Raw genomic sequence first — 21982 nt, forward strand, 5'->3', positions numbered from 1 at the left:
ATGTTATTTCGCTAATTTTTCTTAATTGCATATATATTCTTTTTACGATTATTAATTTATGATAGTAATGAGACTATATATATATAAGATTTTCAAAAAAAAAAGAATTTATCATCTTATCGAATTATATGGTTTTTTTCACAATTCCAACTCATGACTAGAAATTTTTATTAATTTATAGATTAGTGAGTAGACTAATAAATCAATCTTCATTGTGGTAAGTTTCTAAGAATGTTTTCGTATTGTTTTAAAATATTAGGTTATATTTATAACTCCTCATTTTATCCCTAAATGATACATGTTGCATGGCGTCCAAATATTGGTTGTCCGTGACCAACAATATTCAATCACTTCCTCAAATCCTTATAGAACAGTAACATCATCATATATGTGCAGCTAAAAACTATAGTATCAAAATCGAATGAAAGGCTAATTATTATGGTCAACACAAAAAGTTTTACATCATTCCTCCTCTTGCTATATATAAACGATCTTTAGCAATCACGTGAAATTATGGTTTATAAATTTTACTAATTTAGCAAAACAACAACAATAATTAAAATAGCTTATTAAAGAAACGCAGATATTGGCATTAGAATCTGGAAATTTACGGAAAAAAAAAAAGCAACGGCGCATCTGAGAGAATTTTCGGAAACGTGGCACAATCACGAGGACGCGCGGCTCAGGAACCGCGGTTTAATGCAAAATAACGCGTGAACGCTCTCTCTCACGTCAGACGACGAAGCCGTTTCGACAAAAATAGCGTTTATTATAATAACGTTTTTTTGAGTCATGTCAGCTAAATCAGCCCAGCCGCCCTCTTTTAAAGATTTTTATTTTCTTTTTTTTTCCTGGATTCTCTCATGCCACGTGGATAAATAGTGACACGTGGATAAAAGTTCAAGGGATGAGAGCCGCGTCGGTTAACCGCAAGTCTTTTGGATTCTTCTTCAGTTTCTTAAAGACGGAAGAGTTAAATTTTTGACGGCAGGAGGAGACCCAAGACCGTCAGTGAGTCATGAGGTCATTTCTTTATTTTTTATAAAACGACTTGGTCAACAGTCGACACTTAACACCTACTTCTGTCTTTACGCCTTGATTAATGGATTGGCTTATCTTTTGTTTTCTTGTTGTGCCCACAGATTCTTCTACTACTACTAATTAAAGAAAGTTTAATTATCATTATCATTAGTAGTCTACGTTAATTATTTAATTAGCGATCATAGCTCACGTTGAATTCAAAAAGTTCTTTCTCGTTTCTTATACCGGAACCGGGATATATACTAATAACTTTAACTTTAAGTTTAAAGAGTGATTAAATAGACATTAAAAATGACTTGATTATGACTTTATAACCAAGTTAATTCCCTTTCCTAATCCAAAAAAAGTTGTAGCAAGTGGATATAACGATCGAACAAAAGAATCTGCGTGAGTAACACACGTATTTCCACAAGAGAGATTTGGGGTTTTTTTTCACTCAACTGGTACTAGACATGCAAGTGCTTTTTAGAGATTTTCTTCTCTATCCACTTTTTTCTTTTTTAATCTTTTTTTTTTTTTCAATTAAAAAATCTGCATGTTCCGAAGCTTCTATATATAGCATCTATCTATTGATGAGACGTACGTTACAAAGAATAAAGTGTACACGTACGTTTTACAAACATATATAAATACGTAAATGTGGAATATGGGATAGTTTGAACTACAAGTATTTTTTGCCACGAAGAAACTGAGATTTAGACCATCTTTATCCCAAATATTTTCATAGGTGTCCTACACTTTGGAAATAACAAATGTCTTCGCAGAACACCTCAAAATGAGTTTAAAGATACCTTTATATATTATTTTTTTTCATTTAAAAATAAAATAAAGACTCCCTCAATATCCAATAGAGATACTTTTATAGTTAATAATTCCCTAAATTAATATTTATGATAAAATCCCTGTGAAGCACTCGTGATAGAAAACCAAAATTCCAAAACAGTAGATACTCAAGCTCAACTAATCCGACATTTTTATCGGATGTCCCCGAAGGGACAAAGATGGTCCGACATACTCAAGCTCAACCTCCTTAATTACCATGTTAGCTATATATGTATCTACTCCTAATTGTTCTTCTACTTCTCTTTATTCGGTTAAACCGCAAATTGTAACAGTGCACCTCATTAATATTCGATGAAAGGGATTATTAATGAGAAAGAACCGGTATTAAAAAAAAAAAAAAAAAAACTAATCCGACATTTGGCTCACGAAGTAGCCGATTTTCTATGTAAAATTTTTCAATATACAACGAGACTACTCCTTTCATCATCCTTGAGCTTTTAAAGTCAATGAATTGGGACTCACTGTATATCAAGTGTATATTATATATAACATTATGTCGTCATAAGAACTTCGATCATAGTTATCACAACGTACAATAGGTATGCACGTGTTTACAACAAGAAGACACGTGCATATCTGACTGGAACTCAGATCTTTGGAGAAATAAAAACATAAATTAGGGACCCTGTTACTGAACTATATAGGGGCGACCTGGACTCAAGCAGAACAAGACGAAATCAGGCCGAAATTGAGATAAATCCACTTGACCATCATTGTTCGTCTTGGGTATTCAGATTTTCGGTTCGAATCGTGTAACATGCGTGTCCCGGTAAAATAAAATATTGGTGTTTATGTTAGAAATTGGAGTGAAACCGCTAACAGAGTAGGATAGCTCCCTCCAGCCGGTAATTGGTTTATTAAATTGGTCAAGTTATTAATTAAATGAAGACTGGTTTAATTAATTATTGGTTTAGCTAAATTATGGTTTAATCGAATTAAACCAAGGAAAAACCATATGGTTCCTTGGAAAAACAGTCGACGCCTCTGGTCTTAGGGCCAGAGGGGACACAGGGGTGGAAGGTCGTGGTGATGATAGAGATTATAGGGGAGAGAGAAGCTCGGTGGTGGTATGAGGAACAGAGGGGATGAGTTCGGTTTGGTGTTAGAGTAAGAGCCATGTTATGTTGTTCTTGTTGGTTGCTGCCGTTTGTCAACCACGAGACTCCATTACAAGAAAACATCACCGATTCTGACGGAATTTCCGACCGATATAATGGTCAGTATATATTACGACCAAATTCTAACCGTTAACCGACAAATACATAATTTGGTTTGTAATCGGTCGGAAATTACCGACCAATTTATACCGTTAAAAATCGGTCGGAAATAACCGATGAAATTGCCAACGAATATATCTGTTGGTAAACGTCTAACTGTTTTACAACCAATTTCCGACAGATTTTAATATTCGGTTGTTAATTGGTTGGTTTTATGCGACTGATTTAACCGTTGGTATACTGTAGCCGTGGGCATTTGGGTACTCGGATCGGATTCGGGTAAGAACCAATCGGATTTGGATTTTTCGGGTAGAGCAGTTTAGGACCCATTCGGGTAAACAGAAAAATCGGTTCGGGTTCGGTTCGGGTCTTAGCGGGTTCGGGTCGGTTCGCATCTAAAATTTCAGAACCTATAAATACCCGAAAAAATCGGCTATTATTCGGGTTCGGGTATTTTGTACCCGATTACCAGAAATTTAACCCGATAACCTGAATTTTATCCTATTACCCAGAAATTTTAATATTAAATATTAAAATAATTTTTTAAAAAAAAATCTATTTTTTGATAAATTTGTTAATTATTTAAAATATATAGCTAACCATTTCAATATAATTTTGGTTATTTTGAATATTTTGATCCAGGAAAAACTAATATTTTAAATTTTAAGTTGTAACTTTGAATAACTATGTTATAAATAAAAAAATATACCTAGTATTTTGTGTAAATTATTTTATTTCGGGTTTGTTGGGTACCCATTCGGTTCTCGGTTCGGTTCCGGGTTCGGTTCCAGTTCTTCGGGTTTAGGAGATTAGGATCCAATAGGGTATTACCGGTTCTGGGTTCGGATTTGGGTCTATATTTTCGGTTCGGTTTCGGTTCGGGTTTTCGGGTCCGGTTTTTTTGTCCAGGTCTAGTATACGGCTGTAAATTTCCGACCGATTAACGACCATTTTATATTTTCTTCTTTTAAAAGTACAAACACTTGTAATCGTCATAATTATGCTCTTCTTCCTCCTTAGAACAAAACCTAATTTTTCTCAGCCACACCTAATTTCGATCTCTTCCTCCTTAGTTTCTTCTTCCTCTACAAAATCTGTCGCCTCCTCTTCCTGAGTCTCTTTCTCTACCTCATGTTCCCAGACCCTAAACCCATCTCACCCAAACCCAAACCCAAACCTAATGTTACCTCCTGATACCGTAATGTTGGAGTAGAATCCTCCGATTGAACCCATCTCTCCTCACCCGCCAGCGTCTTGGGGAGTAATTGGTGGGGAATTAGAAACGAGAAGGAGGGAATTGTGATCTATGGCCGCCGAAATCAAGATCTACAACGTTTCGAGGTTATGAAACCGCCGCATCCGTACAGTACGCCCGTCACCTCCAGATTAGATTTCGGTTTTGCTCTTCCCTTCTACTTCTCTTTTCTCTACTTATTAGAAACAAGAGACTAATATTAGCTCTTCGTTTTATAAATTTCTGGAATTACAAAGCTTAAATTACTTTGTTTGGTACTTCTGTTTTCTGCAATTGTAAATTGCACAAAACTTCTCACTGATTAGAAGATAAGTTATTGGGTATGTCTAAATTGTTTCAGTTAAGAGTATATTTATGTGAACTTATTTGTTTTGGTGTTTTAATTTTGCTTTTAAATTGCTAATTCAATTTGTAAATTTGTAACTTTTCCTCTTGTTTAGACTAAAACCAGAGTACGAGAGGACAAGGTCGAGAAATTCACAGTATAGAGGAGTCACCTTCTATAGAAGAACTGGTCGATGGTTTCAATACTGCTCATGTTGCAGTAGGTGGTTTTGATACTGCTCATGTTGGTGCTAGGTAATTTTTGGATTGTGTTTGTTCATCTCATCAGGTTTGTTTCGAGTTTGGTTTTTTTTTTCTGATAAATGTTTTGTACTTGCCGAGCTTATTGATATAAGATCAAGGGGATGATCGGATCTAAGTAGATGACCACACGGTGCTTTCTACGTCGATGTCGTAACCGGAGTTGACGGTGCCGGAACAAAGGACCACACGGTTCTCTTTGCGTTGACTAAGGAGTGGGATGGATCGATGGACACCACACAATCGATGAGTGAGATTGTGATAAGTCGAGGAACTCACGAATCAAGGGGAACCCGCACGAGATCGGTGAACTCGTAAAACACTTAAAAGAAAAGTTCTCTCTTTATTGATAATAGGCAAAAACGTGAACTACAAGAGCTGCAATGGACCTTATTAATATGTCGACAGCTTTGACCTTCTAGGATCTTTGAAAAGAGAAAAAAGGCAACAAATAATTCACAAAATAAACTACAAAAGGAATCTAGATTACTTTCGAACCAAACTGCAAAAGAAAAGGAAATTTCTCATTTATTAAAAAATATTTAAACGCTTACCTTGGCTTGGGGAGGAAGTTCTTGGCCTTGGAAGCTTCTAACTCATGTCTTTTAAGTGTTGTCGTTTGAAGTGATGACAAAAAGAACTTGGGCTTGGTTGGTCTTAAGGAGAGGCCTTTCACTTGTTGGTTCGTAAAAGTTCGGGCCGATACTTAAGTCGGGTTTCGTGACGTTAATTGCACTATCCATAATATCTTCTTGTTGGTGCTTTTTATCGCCAAGGGTGAGATTGTTGAACTGGTCAATGGTGCTCTCCAAGTCTTTATAGTTGATTAAACTCTCCACAGCTTTATTGAATTCTTCACGCATCGTCCTTGTACCGGATCTTGTCCTAGGCGGTTGATACATAGTTGGAACTCTAACAGTGTTGGTGATGCTTGAGCTTATGTCCTCATCACTTATGATCGAGCTGCTATTAAATTTAGAGGTGTTGATGCTGATATCAACTTTACTCTGGGTGATTATGAAACATGTTTTGTAGATATAGTTTCCTTGTTTATGAATATTACAAAGATTTTTTTTGGACCTTTTGGTTCTCTCTTACCAGAGATGTATAGATGATGTAATCTAGTCTTATCTATATTAGTATTTTTGCAGCAGTTTTTGCTCAAAAATACTTTTTGGAAAGTTTTTATATTTAATGCATTGAGTTTAATATTAGTTACCAAAACTTCAAAATTAATTATAGGTAAGATTTTTAAAAATAAGGAAATCTTTCTACCTCATTCAAACATAAATATATGATTCTATTTCATTTTTATTTGAATTTATATTTAAATTATTTTGAATTATTCTATAATACATTTAGTTAATAAAAATTGTGATTTTTTTCTGTATATGATGTAATACAAAATTTTAAAAATGGACATATATTACTCAATAGATGAATTAAAAATACGGGTATAATATCCCATATCGTCTAAAAAATTAGGCAATGGTTTAGAGTCATACTATAAAAAAACCAAAAATGATTCTGAATACAAATGAGTAGAAAACTTAATTTATCAGACATTCAAATTTTAAAATCTTTATTTTGGTTTATTCCGGTTCTTTATTTTAAGAATTTTTAAAAGGTTAAATATGAAAAATATTTAAAATTTTTAAAAAGTTAAATATGATAAATATTATAACGTAGATACACAATAAATATTAAAAAATTAAAATGATATAGTGTGAGTTAAAATATCTCGGAATGAGGTTATATAGCGGGACGAGTTTTATCGATATTTATATGAATTGAAAAATATCATTAATTCGGTGTTACATGGGTAAAATATTATTTCATTATTTTGTTAACACTGTCAGTATCAGTAGGGGTGTCAGTTGGGCTGGCCCGGCCCGGCCCGGCCCGAAACCCGTAAAGCCCGCATATGTTTTAGGCCAGCTCGGCCAGGCCCGAAATATTTCCGAGCCTATATTTCAAAGTCCGAGCCCGGCCCTAACAGGGCTACAGGGCTTTTCGGGCTTTTCCGGACTTGTGTTAGAGATCGAAAATTTAAACTTATAAGTCTTAAAAAGTAGTGTTTAAAGGTGCACTATAAAAAAAAATCAATCAAAATTTTAATAACTCATCTATATTTATTACCCAAATACGCGTAAGTGATCAAGAGAGGGTTTAATTTTGTTTAGTATCTCACAGGGTGATTTGTCATTTAGTACTTTTGTTGGTGTCTGATTGATCAAGTAGCATGCCGTCATGACTGCATCCCCCCAAAACCGCTTAGTGACATTTGAATGAAACATCATTGACCGAGCCACCTCCATTAAGTGTCGATTCTTCCTCTCGGCCACTCCATTTTGTTGAGGCATATATGGGCAGCTGGTTTGTTGGAGGATTCCATGCTTAGCTAGGTGCTCTTTGAGTTTGTGACTTGTATATTCCCCTCCATTATCCGATCTTAGTACCTTTATTTTTGCATTAAATTGATTAGTAACATAATTCTGAAAATTGACAAAGGCATCATAGACTCTATCTTTAGATGGTAACAAGGTGAGCCAAGTATATTTACATTTCTCATCAATAAAGGTTACAAAATACTTGTTATTATCCCTAGATAGGCAAGAAGATGTCCACACATCAGAATGTACTAAATCAAAGCAATGTTCATAAATAGTACTTGATTTAGGGAAAATAGTCTTGCAATGTTTACCAAGAATACAAGACTCACAAGTGGAGTTATCAAACGAAACATTGGGCAACATTAATTCAAATGCACGAGAATGAGGATGGCCTAGTCTAGCATGCCACACATCACTTAAATTACTACTAAGATTTGAAGCAAAGGAAAACGAATTAGAAGGACTTGAAGCTTTCTCTAGGACACAGAGATCTCCTCTACCATCTCCTTCTCAAGAACCTTTCCACACTCAATATCCTGAAAATGTACACTGTTAGGTCCAAAAATCGCATAACAATTCAAATCTGTGGTAGCTTTCTTTACCGATAAGAGATTCGAAGTAAATGAAGGCATAAAGAAGGCTTTAGAACTTTTATCAAACAATTTTAGTTCTCCTATTCCTTTAACCTGTACTCTATCTCCATTCGCAATAATAACATTACCTAGTGCCGGTTTTATGTTGTGTATAAGACTAGGGTTACTAATCATATGGTGAGAAGCACCCGAGTCTACAACAAGTGAGGTACTAGGTTTTGAAGCAAAGAAAGTGGTACCGGAGTCCTTTAGTGCGGCAATGGACTTGATGAGGGCCTCTAGGTCCGACTTTCTCCCAAGTCTCCAAGAGAAGCTGCCATGGCCGTGGCTGCTGCGTCTCCTTGATTTGCTGCTCCGGTGCCTTGACCGCTTGGTCCTCCTTGTGATATGTTGGCCTTGAACTTTGCCGGCTTGAGATGTGGGTGAAGTATCCAACATTTTTCTTTCAGATGAACCCTCTTCTTACAATGGTCGCATACCATTGCTTTCCGGTCCTCGTGCTTGTACACTCCCTTGTTAGCCGTAGCCAAGTCCTCCTTACCGCTAAATAAGCCTAGCGACCCTTGCTCTTTTTGAACTTGAGAACACACATCTTCAAGAGTCGGAAGCTTGTCACCACGAAGGATGTGCTTGATAAGGTTGTTGAACGCCGGATTCAGAGTGAGAAGGAGACCAAAGACCTTGTCTTGTTCCTTTCTTTCGTTGAGAATAGCCGGATCTATGGTGCTCGGCCGAAGCATCTCTAGCTCAGCCCAAAGAGACCTAAATTTGCCAAAGTGCTTTGTGAACTCCAAGTCTTCTTGGTGAAGACAATTGATAGCCTTTTTGACTTCAAACACCCTGGTCAAGTTGGTCACATTTCCATACACGTTCCCAAGTGTCTCCCGTAACTCCTTGGCCGTCTCACAATAAGAGTATGCTTCAAGGATTGGTGCATCAAGCAAATTCTTGAAGAATGGCAAGCACGGTCTGATCTTCTTGGAACCATTTGATTTCCTTCTCGAGTTCAGCCTCCTTGTCTTCTTCCTTTCCTTCTTTACCGTCGTTCTTGGTGACTTTCTTGGGAAACTGGTCCGTTTCAACGTGAATCCATAGCCCCCGGCCACTCAACGCGGTCTTTGTGGTTCTTTTCCACAACAAATAGTTGGCCCCCTTTAAGACCACCGGTGTAACAATAGGTTTGCTAGTGTCCATGAGTGAGATTCGCGAGAGATAGAGAGAAATGATAACTAAGAATGTCGAGTAGCGAGTATAGAACGCAAGTAAACCGAGAATAGAGAGAAAGATTGAAGATAGTAGAATATAAGAGAGAATAAGAGTAGGTTTAGAGAATCAAAGATCGAAAAACTGCTCTGATACCATGTTGGGATTTAAGCGGAAGAGGTTGAGAAGAAGAGAATTGTCGGCAAGAAGAATGAGAGAAAAGTTATATTCCTTAAGTATATATTACAAAGGTTTACATAAGACTATTTATACTAAGGGAAACTAGGGCTACACCCTTTTCTACAAATCGCATAAGAGAAAAGAGATATGGAAAGAGAATTGGTTCTTCCCAAGAGTGAAAGCGATCCCTCCTTGTTTCCTTAAACGAAGCACAACCCGTGACTCCTCTCTCTCTTCTACTCTAACGGCTACAAGGAGGATCTCGAACCTTCTCATGGGCTTTAATGCACCCAGGCCTCCTCACTACATACATTCGTAGATGGCTCGGCTTTATAGCATACTTGTACGGACACCCTTAGCATAGTTGTACGGACGACCAATACTTGTTCGGACTAGCATAATCACTTGTCAATATTCAGGACTTGGTAAGGTCCCTGCGTTTGGTCTTTCAAGGAAAGGTTTCTACGTTCTTCCCGCTGAAGACGAAGATGATGATGAACTCAACATATTATACTTGTGTTTTAATTTAACTTGTTTTTATTTGTAAGTTGTTGACATAAAAATTTGTTTAGTGGTTTTATTGACAGTAATTTACATATATATATTTGTTTATTTAGTATTTTCTGACTTTTAATTATTTTACCATTTTTTGTAATTTTCAATTAATTTGACAAAAATTTATAATTATATTCATATAAAATTTAATATATTTTTTTATAGAATCGGTCGGAATACTGTCGGTAATATTGTTTCGACCGATTTATACCGTCAGAAATTAGTCGGTATTTTCCTACCGAAATCCGACCGATTTTACCAACGGATTTACAACCAACGTTTCGGTCGGAAATTTCCGACCGATTTTCAACCGAATAAATTTCCGACCAGCGATTTCCGACCGATTAACTATCGTCAGTTAATGGTTGGAAATGCTTCTTTCCGACCGTTCCCAACTGATTTGACCGTCGGAAACTGCTATGTTTTCTTGTAGTGCTCTCGTTGTGAACAACCTGTGTCTTCGCGTGTCACGTCTTCATCGGAGGGTAAACCAGTGTTGTTGACAAGGTATCGGCTACCTCTTAACTCTCGTGTATGTTGTTGTGTTATGTGAGTCGCTGATTTGTGAGTTTGGTGGTCATGGGAAGAGGATCGAATCTTCTTGGCTGCGTGGATTTGTTTATTGGATTGATCTTTAGAATCGATTATTAAAGTGATTATGTAATCGTAAGGAGAGAGTGTTTGTAATAGTCAGTGTATGTATTGGCTTACGTTGATCAATGTTTGGGTAAAGAGATAAAAGACGTAGAGCCTGGTTTGGTGGTGATTTAATGAGGAGAGGGGTGAGCCATGTATATTAGTATATGTATACATAATACATGTAAGCATCTCCTTCTCCATGGAGTTGTTTTTGTGTTCGTGTTGTCTTCCGACTCAAGAAGAGGAGAAGAAACGTGAGTCCTAGAGCAAGGGATGTTGTGCTGTTGTCAAAAAGGAGAGAGAGACGCGATGGAGCATGACGGAGATGTGAGAGAGAGACGCGGTGGAGGTGGGGAAGCCTCTTGTGGGTCTGGATAGTCATGTTACGGCTGTGTAAAGCTTCTCTAGTGATGGGAGAACAGAGCTGAGAGAATAGAGCTGAAGAGGAGAAAGAAAGTGAAAGAAGGTTGGAGATAAAGGCAGTGTGGAGTACCTGACTTTGGAGGCTTGTCGGCGCCGAATCTTATATTGGTTCGGAAAGGTGATTTTACTGGTGTGATCTCGGAAAATCGGTAAATTCATACCCCAGCTAAGGGGGTATGTTCGATTCATACACCATGTTTAACAATGTGCGAATCCATACATTACGTTAATGAAAACTCAAATTCACAGCACCAAATTGTAAAACTGGGTTTATACATACATGAGTTGTAACGGTGTTAAGAAACCGTTAACAGCTTCTACGTGGACGCCACGTAAAAAATGACGTCGTTTTGTGAAACAAAAGAAACAGCTTCTTTTGGTTAAAACGACGTCGTTTCTCACGTCTTTTTTTTTCTTTTTTTGACAAATACGTCTCTTTCTATCTTCTGCACCCAAATAACTAGTAGGCACACCAGTCTTCTTCTGCACCCAAATCACTGTCTCCTCTCTGAACACAACACAAGACCAAAACAAATCACAATCAAATCCATTGTCACTATTCACTAACAAGAGTCAGAATTTGCTGATGCTTATGCTTAGTCCCTATTCACTAACACTAAAACCCCCTAAATTAAAAGCTCAAAGCTCTCACAATCAATTAAAAGAACGTACGAGTTAAATCCACCAGTGTAAGGCTGAGATGAGCCATTAACAAACAGAAGAAGCATTGGGAAACCTTTAATCTCAAGCTGCGACGCCATTTCCGAATACCTATCACCGTCGATCTTAGCCATCAAAGCAGAACTACCCATCTCTTTCAAACCCGTCCTGCTTCCGCAAATTGCGGCATTAACTCCGCACTCCTAGCACACCACAGAGCGTAACCTAAAACCATCACATACTCGTTACCATCGATCAACCGTTTTGTATTGTCTCCATTGAGTTCAACTACGATCCTCTGAGCCTTACTCACTGTCTCTGCTTCAGATATTTGCTCCGGTCTCTCTACCTGCAACTGTTCATCCACCGCTAAGAGCTGCTCCAAATCATCTAAATCTCCCTCGGATCCGGATTTGTTACCTTCGATGGCGACATCAGAAGAACGGACCACAACGATTAAGAAACTGAAAGTGAACAAGATTGAAAATTTGGAATTGGATTTTGGTTTCGCCGACATGATTGTTACTGGGTGCATAAGAAGACTATGGAGATAGTGATTTGGGTGCATAAGAAGTCTCGTTGCTAATTGAATCAATTCAACTATGGATGTAGAGAAGAGAAAAAATCCCCAACTCGAGAACTGAACAAAGCAGTCGGGAAAGAACGAGAAAAAAAGAGAAAGAAGCAAAGAGAAAACCGTGAGAAACAACATCGTTTTAACCCAAAGAAGCTCTTTCTTTTGTTTAATAAAACGATGTCATTTCTTACGTGGCGTCCACATCATAAGCTGTTAACGGTTTATTAACACCGTTACGGCTTATGTATATATTAACACAATTTTACAATTTGGTGCTGTAAATTTGAATTTTAATTAACGTAATGTATGGATTCGCACATTATTGGTGTATGAATCGAACATACCCCCTTAGCTGGGGTATGAAATTACCGATTTTCCGCGTGATCTCCATCAAACCAAGATTCCATAGCATCTGAAATAACTTCATTCGGAGTTGATCTCGAGGAGTTATGTTCGTTGCTTCCTGGACAAGTAATTCGCTGAAACTGTGAAATCTGGGCTAAGTATAAACCCTAGAACTGTTCCGTGATGGCTCTTTCTAGGCGGCATTTGGCGGTTCAAAACTTGTCCGATCGAGACGACATTTGGTAGAGAGACTCGTGGTAGTACGAGCTTTATATCCAACGGTGGAACTTCGATTTGAACGGTTAGTTTATGTATTATTCGAGTGTTTTTTTATAAGCTTTTGTATGGATTGCATTGTGTTAAGTTGTGTTGTTGGTTGAACCAACAAGCTCGGTTTGAGCTGGAACCTCTGTAAGCATGGAGCAAGGTCATGGTGGTTGTAGAACCAAGTTAGAGCTCAGGAGTGTCGGGTTAAAGCTAAGAAGGTGAATCGATGGATTTATTGGAGAAGAGTTTCCGAGGCTGGACGGAATAAAGTATTCCAGTCCACCTCTCTTGTTACTCGGTTGCTAGGGATGGTTGGTTGTGCGACTCAGTAACTAGATGAGGTGGTGTTTGGGATACTTGTTTAAGTGGCTTGTTTGGGTGGATCACGAAGTGGTCTGTTGAAGGAGGAATCAGAGTTGATTGCTGTTCATAGCTGCAGAGCATGAGTTAGTTTGATCTAGTTAGTTTTTCTTGAAGTTTTTTGTAAGGAGCTGTTGACGTCGGTTGTCTCGTTGGAATTATGGGGTGGTTCCATTGAGATTGTTTCTCGTGTGTCTGGAGTGAGGATTAGGAATCTGGGTGCAGTCGTTTCAGATCGGATCAGATTTTTCGGATTGAGATGTATAGAATCCATTTAGAATCCGCCTGTTTTTCGGATCGGATCGGTTTGGATTCGTTCGGATTCGGATCGGTTTGGATTCGTTTGGATTCGGATCGGTTTTCCATTTTTTAAAAAAATCCGATGTTAAACCGAACCTTATATATTTCACTCGGAAATTATAATCTCAAAGTTGAGATAGCTCAGGTTCGATACCCCTCTCCAGCGATTACAATTTAAAATTTTATATCTAACAGGCTCGTACAGAGGCCCAAAAATAGGCCCAAAAATAATATAATATCTTAACACATTGAAAAAATTAATTGTATATTCGGTTTAGCAGATAACCTATCGGATTTCGGTTCGGATTGGTTTAAAACCGAAATCCGAATTACAATCAATGTAAAAATCGACAGGTTTTAATAGAAAACCGATCAATTTTAACAGAAAACCGAATCCGATTTAAATCGGTTTTTTGGATCGGTTCGGTTCGGTTTGTTTGGTTTCGTATTATATGCCCATTGCCCAGGGCTAATCATTGTTGACATTCTACTTCAAAACACCACATTTTAAGTTTTTGTCTAAAATATCATCTTTTTTTTTTTGAAATATCACAAAAGTTTTATTTTTTCAGTAATACCACAAACACAAAAATTAATTTTTAAGAGTGTCTTTCTTTTTAGGCTGAATTGACAATTTTAGATTTAGAATATAGTTTTTAGATGGTAGAATTTAGTGTTTACGATTTAAGAATTAGTTTTAATATTAAAACTTCAGCTTAATTTTGTGGTAATTTGTTTTGGGAAAAAGACTAAATTTGACATTTTTTGAAGAAAAAAAATCATTTTAGTGGTATTTATGAGAATACTCTTAATTAATGTATCTGTTATCGGAAGGAAAAAAAATGTATCTGTTATTATTCTACAAAGATCATTAAAAACAAGCAAAAAAATTAACACTAGTCATTTAAAACATCATTTATATATGACAATATTCTTTGGATTTTCACTCTTAAAGAAACAACATAGCTAGGTGGTACTTGTTTACGTTCCCTAGACACTTTATCCAAAAGATTCAATAGGTGAAGTAGCCTGATCCTTCGGAGGCGGCCAAGTATGAGTAGGTCCTTGCAAGGGAAGGCACTATATGACCTGAACTGGTCCTTGTAATGGAAGGTATATCTCTGACACGGTTTTTCTTGATAAAACAAACTGGTAGTCCTCCTCCTACGCGATGCATCTTCTTAAACCAATGACTGATTGTTTCAACTCCTAGATAATAAAAGAGAACCTTCAATGATCCACCAGCAATATTGGAGACAATAGCCGGAAACAACCATCATGATCCGGGGAAATGAGGTATGGTCACCCAAGATGCGATCATGCCGCAACATAAGCCTTTGCCATGAACCCTACAGAAACTCACATCATCCTGTGCGTGGCTACTAGTAATTTCTTCTAAGGGTTTTCTCTGGTAAGGTATGATGCTGCTAACGAGAAGAATATCAATGCTCAACGATGTGAACAGTGCCATGTTGTTACATATTGCAAAGACTTAAAACGCTGCTGTATTACCTACAGTTGATTTCCCTTTCCATGGCCCATCTTGGTAGTTAAGAAGGAAACAAAGCCATATGCAATTAACCATATATTGCGACTTCTTATAATTTGGTAAGATATACTTTAATATACCCATATAAACATAGAAAATAAATGAAATGTTAGACTTTGGCTCCAAATAGTCGCATTACCCCACATATTAATTAGAGATTATATTTCTGATTATATTTATAGGTTCTAGTAGAACCTCTATAAATTAATACTCTTTAAATTAATACTCGCTATAAATTAATAAAGTCTTCCGGTCCCGAGTTGGGCCGATGTAAAAAATGACACATTTCGATAAATTAATAAGATAATAATTTTTTTGGAAATCTTATGTAAAAATATGGTCCCATCAATATCATAAATTAATAATCAAATAATATTATATATATATATATATAAGAAAATCTAGTAAAATATGACTCTATTGTTGTTTGCATATTCTTGAATTTGCATTATATTGGAGCTCATCTCTAATCTTTTTCATTTTCGTCTTCTAAAATCGCATCCACAAATTATGAAGAGTTCTAAATGCGATAATTGTTTCTTTATATGTAATTGGTTCTTAAATTATCGCAATATCTTATTCGACTTCATCATTACCATGAATAATACTAGTAGCAATTTCTTCTAAACTCTAAACTTCTAACATATATCATTTTTATCTAAACTTTAAACTTAGCAATTACGATAGACAAGATTATAAATTAAGAAAATTCTTTAAAAATATGAATGATAACAAAAGTATCTTATTTTGTAATACAAAATTTTCAAAATTTTCAAAATTATGAAATTTAAACATCTCTTTATAAATTAAAACCTCTATTAATTAATAAAATTTCATGGTCCCGACTAGGTCTGGGCATTCGGGTACCCGTTTGGGTTCGGTTCAGGTATTTCGGGTTTTCGGGTTTTCGGGTTTAGAGGTATAGGACCTGTTCGGGTATTTCTAGACTTCGGGTTCGGATCGGGTTCGTTTTGGGTATTTCGGGTTCGGATTCGGATTACCCGAAGTTCACAAAACTCAAAATTTTAGTATCTAATTTAGTCTAAAATATTCAATAATACACAATATATTTAAAAATTTTAGAGTATTTTCTACCCAAATTTACTAATAAACAGTTTAAATACTTCAAATTGTCGAAAATATCTAAGAATCTGAATACTTTGAACACTTATTATATTAAAATTATAAATATTACTAATATATTACTACTATATATTAATAATGTTGGTATATTTGGATACCCGTTCAGATTTCGGTTCGGATCGGGTTCGGATTTGGGTTTTCGGATTTAGAGATTTAGAATCCTTATTAATTTATAGAGGTTTTACTGTTGTCGATCCAGATGATGTCAAAAAAAATTACCCTATTACTATTTTAAAACTTCTATATTAACTATCAAAAAGAAAATTGAAAAAACCATTTAGGATATTTTTCATATATGTAATGGTTAACTATATCAAATGTAGTAATCACTTCACAAAAATATTGAAAGAATGATCAACTTAAAAAAAAAAAAAAACCCTTACAACTTTTACAACTGGACCACCAATTTTTAGGCTACCGCACCCTCTTATAATTAACCTTATCTTTTTTGTTACCAGTAAATGTGTTATCACCTCTTCAATGCTGCTTTTTATTACTTTTTTTTGTTTTACTGTTTTTAGTCTTCAACAGGGGATCCTATCCTATGTATTGTATTTGCCTATTTGGTCATACATGAGGTTATAGTTTTCTAACATTACAATTTCAAAAAATTACATTTCAGTAGAATTTTATTAAAAAAAACATTGTAACGCCCTTGTCCCCAGAAAATAAATGATTAGAGTTTATGTGGAGAATTGGAATGAAACCAATTTAGTCTGGTTGGTTTATGAGGTGTTATTAAACCAAACTCAATTTTGTGTGCTCTTATGGTTTAATTAAGTTTTGTTTATTAAATCAAAGCTAAACCAGCCCTAACCAAGAATCCTAAATCTTGAAAAACCAAGAATCCTAATTTTCTCCTTTTAAGAAAATAAAAGGGAACGATCTATGCGGGGGTTCTTCACCATGTTCTGCCGTCGCCACCATGGAGGAGAAAAAGGAGAAGTTCAGTGGTGGTGAGAGAGAGAGGGAGAGGAGTTTGTGGTCAGAAGAGATGGCTTGGTTGGTCGGGCTGGGAGAGGAAAGGGAGTTGGGGTTGGTGTGTGATATGCTCAAATTTAACCTTAAGCTACTCTCTCAAATTAAGAGATCACTGTAATACTTAGGGGTCGAATTCCACAAAGACTCAAGTCTACACAATAAATTATAGAGTTTTATAATTATGCTAAACAGATTAAATTGAATTAAAATAAACAATGCAAAATATTAAATAAAAGTTGTTGTAAATTCAGAAGATCATAAAGCTAGGCCTAGGGAATTTATTAGGAAATTATGAATTATTAAATCAGGGAATAAGTAGGATTCAAACAATTAAGAACAGATCTAGAACTCTAAACACTTTTATAAATTAAATCAGTTCTCACTGCAAATAATATCTAAATTTAAAACCAGAAAATCCAAATTTCTTTGCAAAATTCTAGGTAATAAATCAGCTTTAAAAACATGTTTAGATTGTCCACAACTCACTTAATCAAATCTCTTTGCAAGAAGTAATTTTGCTCATCAAAATGTTTTATCAGGAAAATCAATTATATTCTCATATCAATTTATTTTCCTAAAGTATTAATTCTAGGTGATCAATCAAGAATTAATATGAAGAACAACCTAAGATGAAGATCTAGATAGATATTGAATCCTACTTAAACAGATCTAACAATTCATAAAAACCCTATGAAAAACCCTGACCTAACAAGCAAACTACTCAGACATAATCAATGAAGAACAAAACATAATTCTGAATAATAAGCAATTGAAATTAAAAGAGTAAAGAGGGAGTTCAAAAATTCTTCTCTACAAAGCAGATCTCTCTCTCCCAAAAGCTCTCAAAATTTCACAGGGTTGTAGAAAAATAATAATTGCTAGAAAACAACTTAAGGGTTTCTAAAACCCAAAATAATATATATACATCCTAAAACACGTCCAGGAGCTTATGTTGCAATTAGAGAAGACTTTGGGCAAATTTGTAAAACTTCCAATTCTTGTTCTCTCGTCGGGTAAACAGGAGTGTCGATCGATGCTCTTTTAAGTGGTGTCGATTGATGCCATGACTCTGATCCGACGCCATCTTTCAAGAATAAACTTAGAGATATATTGAATCCAGTTTTTTTTTTTGCTTTAAATTCATTTTGGATGCATATACATAACCTTTTGTATACAATAACCATGTAAACATAAGAAAAGAAGGAAAATATTTAACTTTTAAATATTGTATTATTAAATTAAGGGATATTTTCAAAAATACTTATTTTCTTATGTCTTTTCAAAAATACGCTTTCATGTTATCTATTTTCAAATATACCCCATTTTATGTATAAAATTTAAGCCTTAAACTCCAAATATTAAATATTCTAAATGAAAAATAGACAACCCAAACCTAAAAAATATTCTAAAAATTAATTCAACATATTGTAATTGTGTAGAAAAGGGTAAAAACGAAAATGTTCAAAAAATGATATTTTTTAATCGAAAATGAATATTTCAAAAAGTGTATTTCTAACAAATTCTCTTAAATTAAATAGGTAAAAAATGTGGAGTAAACAGTGTTTTGATTACATTGACTAGATTATATAAATAAGCATCTTTGCATATTTTAATTTCTTTTTATCTTTGGCATTAAATTATAAGTAATTTTATTCTTTAGTTTTAAGAGAATCCACTATGAAAATTTTAACTTTATTTTAGATAATTCATTTCGAATTCTCAAAAAACATTGCTACAACATACCCCCTTTAAGCTTTTAAATGAACTCTCCCTCTTTTTTTTTCTTTTAATTACCCTAATACTTTTTTAATGATGTTGTCAAAGATAAAAGTTACAAATCAATTAAGAAAACATTCTTTTTTATGTATAACACGAGAAACTATATTCAACAAGTAGTATTCACCTCACAGTCATTTCATTGTTAAATTTAGAATTAGTGCTTTATCAACAGTTAGTTAAATAATATTTCTTTTATAACATATATAATTTTAACGGGATAAAAAGTTGCGTTGATAATATTTTAGAAACTAATAATCTAAACCAGCATTGTAAATTATTTGAAATATAAATATAATTAACAATAGTTATATTACAGAAGTATATTATTTAAATTTTTATATATATTTTTTTTTGGTAAGGGAGAGGGGACAAAGCCCCTTCCAAATTTATTACGAAAACTTAAAAAAAATTACACACGAGTTCTTCTAGGGAACGCAGTCCCTCTAGCATCTTCATCCAAGATAGAAACAATAGAGATGGGGCAAGAATCAAACAAAACGACCCCGAGGGGCTGAGAGAAGGCATAGTTAGCCAATCCATCCGCCAGACGATTAGCCTCTCTATAACCATGAGAAATTCGGACACTCCAGTCCTTAGAGATAAAGCCATAGCACATGCGTACTAGGGTAGACAAGGGATGGGTCTCACTTATCCCTGTCTTTAGATATCCGACCACCAACTCCGAGTCTACTACAAGGTCTAGCTGCGGTATTCTGTGATCCCAGACTAAAAAAGATTATTTAAAAAACCCACGCATCGTCTTGGGCAACTTTCTAGTAAGATATATAATTATACTTAGTGGCCCTTTTAGATGTCAAATGTAATCGGCAACAACCTGCACACATCTGTGTTTATAATGAAGCTTTGAAATTAATCTGTTTGACACTTTTAGGTTACATGATTACAGAAACAAATCATCAATTCTGAACCAGTTGAATTAGAAAATAGTTCAACTTTATACAAAAAGAAAAGATCTTGTATCAAAAATTTGGATTGTCAACTTTAATAGCAATTGCCATCAGAATCATGTAAGAAACTACATGATTAAACAGAAATTTGAGAAATGAAGAGGCAGTGATGAGAGATAAAACGTGACGTATGGGTTTGGTGATATTAGACAATGGGCATCGCTTTTTTACTAATGCAAGTAGCACAGTTTTGAGAACAAAACTCTTCAACTAAACAGCCAAGTCTACAAGTTTTGTTCTTTGTCTTTATTTACTAAATAATATTGAAAGTAATATATTAGTTTTGTGGCTCAAATTAAGGAAATGCAAAATTTAGGAAAGTTAATACTGACGTATGTTTCAGGTTTGGAATTGGATATAGGACAACTATGAAAGCATTTCACAGAAAAAATTCCATACAGAGTCCCAACTCCCATATAAAGTTGAAGAGTTGGCTTAAGCTACACGGCACTTTGATTTTTCTATTGTCCTCACTAAACTCCAAATTTCTAATTTCTTAAAACATGATTTTTTAGAGGCCAAGAAGAACGAGTTTATGGTCTTTCAAGTCAAGTCTATTGGATTTTGGAAGGACTCATAAGATTTTTAGTAGGGAAGTTTTTTCTTCAAAAAGACTTCAAATCATCAAGTCAATGGAGCTTCATGTGTTTGTTTTTTTTTATATATATGTAAGTGACCTGCAACACTAATTTACCATATCACTACTTCATATTACTTTTTCAGTTCCACAAATATGAAAGCTTTCTTGTCTAATCAGAAAATGAGCTTACTTCTTCGTTCCTTCTGTTTCCTTTTTCTCGTTTCAAGTTTTCTAAACACGTTTGTTTCTTCTACACAACACTTGTGTCATTCTGACCAACAGGATGCTCTTCTTGAGTTCAAGAGTGAGTTTTCGATCCAAAAACCTGATTGGGTTGATCCTGATGGATCCTCTTATCCAAAGACAGAATCATGGGTGAACAGAAGTGACTGTTGTTCTTGGGATGGTATCACATGTGATGCTACGTCAGGCAAAGTGATTGGGCTAGACCTTAGTTCTAGCCACCTGAAAGGCCAGCTTAAATCCAACAGTAGTCTTTTTAGACTGCGTGATCTCCGTGATCTGAATCTTGCTCGCAACAATTTCAACGATTCGCAATTCCCAGCGGAGTTTGATAAACTCATGGAGCTAAAAAGACTTAATCTCTCTGGGTCTTCACTATCAGGCCAAATTCCAATCAACCTTCTTCAGCTAACCAAGTTGGTGTCTCTCGATCTTTCTTCTTATGATTCTTTATCTATTGATGAATCTTTTCTTCATCTACTTGCTCAAAATTTGAGGAATCTTAGAGAACTGGATATGAGCTATGTAAACATTTCTTCAGAAATCCCCCATGAGTTTTCAAACCTGCGATCTCTAAGGTTACTAGATCTTACCAACTGCAACCTGTCTGGAGAATTTCCAAGTAGTGTTCTTCTGATACCGAGCTTAGAGTCCATTAGATTAAGCTACAATTCAAATATGAGAGGCAATCTGCCCGTGTTTCGTGAAAATAACTCTTTAGTAGAGCTGACCGTTATGTTCACAGCCTTTTCAGGGAAGATTCCGTTTTCACTTGGGAACCTTTCTCATCTCTCTATTCTCGATCTTTCTAGGAATAATTTTGTTGGTGAAATCCCATCTTCAATTGGCAATCTAGGAATAATTTTGCTCCTCATATGAAGGAAACCCCGGACTTAATGGTCCTTCCCTTAAGGATGTTTGCAGAGATATCAAAACGCCAACAACACCACAATCCGAACTGATGGAGTCAAAAGAAGAAGAAGAAGAAGAATCATTCAGTTGGATGGCAGCAGGTTTAGGCTTTGCACCTGGAGTTGTATTTGGGCTGGTGATGGGATACATAGCAGTTTCATACAAGCATGAGTGGTTCATGAAGAGATTTGGCCGAAACAAGCAACAAAGCATCAGAACTCGTTAAGTCACTCATCGATGCATTCTCCTAGTCTCTTCGTTATCGCATTGTTGTTTAATTATGTTCATTAAAATTTTGTTGTATTTCAAGTTTTAAGCGTGTGCTGAATCAAGTTTTGTATAATATGTTTTGAACTATTATTAAACTAAATTAAGACTTGCAAAAATAAAA

At 35.4% G+C, this 21982-nt stretch overlaps 1 protein-coding gene, 1 long non-coding RNA gene and 1 pseudogene across 3 annotated transcripts; 2 read left to right on the forward strand and 1 right to left on the reverse strand.

The window, feature by feature from the left end:
• Positions 1-4046: 4046 nt before the first annotated feature.
• Positions 4047-6155, forward strand: LOC104758659 (uncharacterized). 2 transcript variants are annotated; one of them, XR_015587820.1, is made up of 3 exons: positions 4047-4497; positions 4797-4935; positions 5023-6155. It is a non-coding gene; the product is annotated as an uncharacterized LOC104758659 (long non-coding RNA). The 2 variants fall into 2 exon arrangements; XR_015587821.1 differs by having other exon boundaries at positions 4083-4497; positions 5037-6155.
• Positions 6156-14418: 8263 nt separating this feature from the next.
• On the reverse strand, positions 14419-15021 carry LOC104760005 (uncharacterized; annotated as a pseudogene).
• A 5471-nt stretch (positions 15022-20492) lies between these two features.
• On the forward strand, positions 20493-21982 carry LOC104758660 (receptor-like protein 7). Its single transcript, XM_087495546.1, has 2 exons — positions 20493-21095; positions 21604-21982. Exons 1-2 carry the CDS (start codon positions 20590-20592, stop codon positions 21815-21817), a joined length of 720 nt encoding a protein of 239 aa, XP_087351672.1. The 5' UTR covers positions 20493-20589; the 3' UTR covers positions 21818-21982.

Source organism: Camelina sativa, chromosome 17, assembly GCF_030686135.1.
Source record: "Camelina sativa cultivar CO46 ecotype springtype chromosome 17, ASM3068613v1".
In the NCBI taxonomy this organism is placed as follows: domain Eukaryota; kingdom Viridiplantae; phylum Streptophyta; class Magnoliopsida; order Brassicales; family Brassicaceae; genus Camelina; species Camelina sativa.

What these genes read in the sequence shown, in the direction of transcription:
- LOC104758660 (XM_087495546.1), top strand. Translation starts at nt 20,590, where the DNA reads ATGAAAGCTTTCTTGTCTAATCAGAAAATGAGCTTACTTCTTCGTTCC. An exon ending in AACCTTCTTCAGCTAACCAA is followed by an intron (nt 21,096 to 21,603) that starts GTTGGTGTCTCT and finishes GGATGTTTGCAG; the next exon opens with AGATATCAAAACGCCAACAA.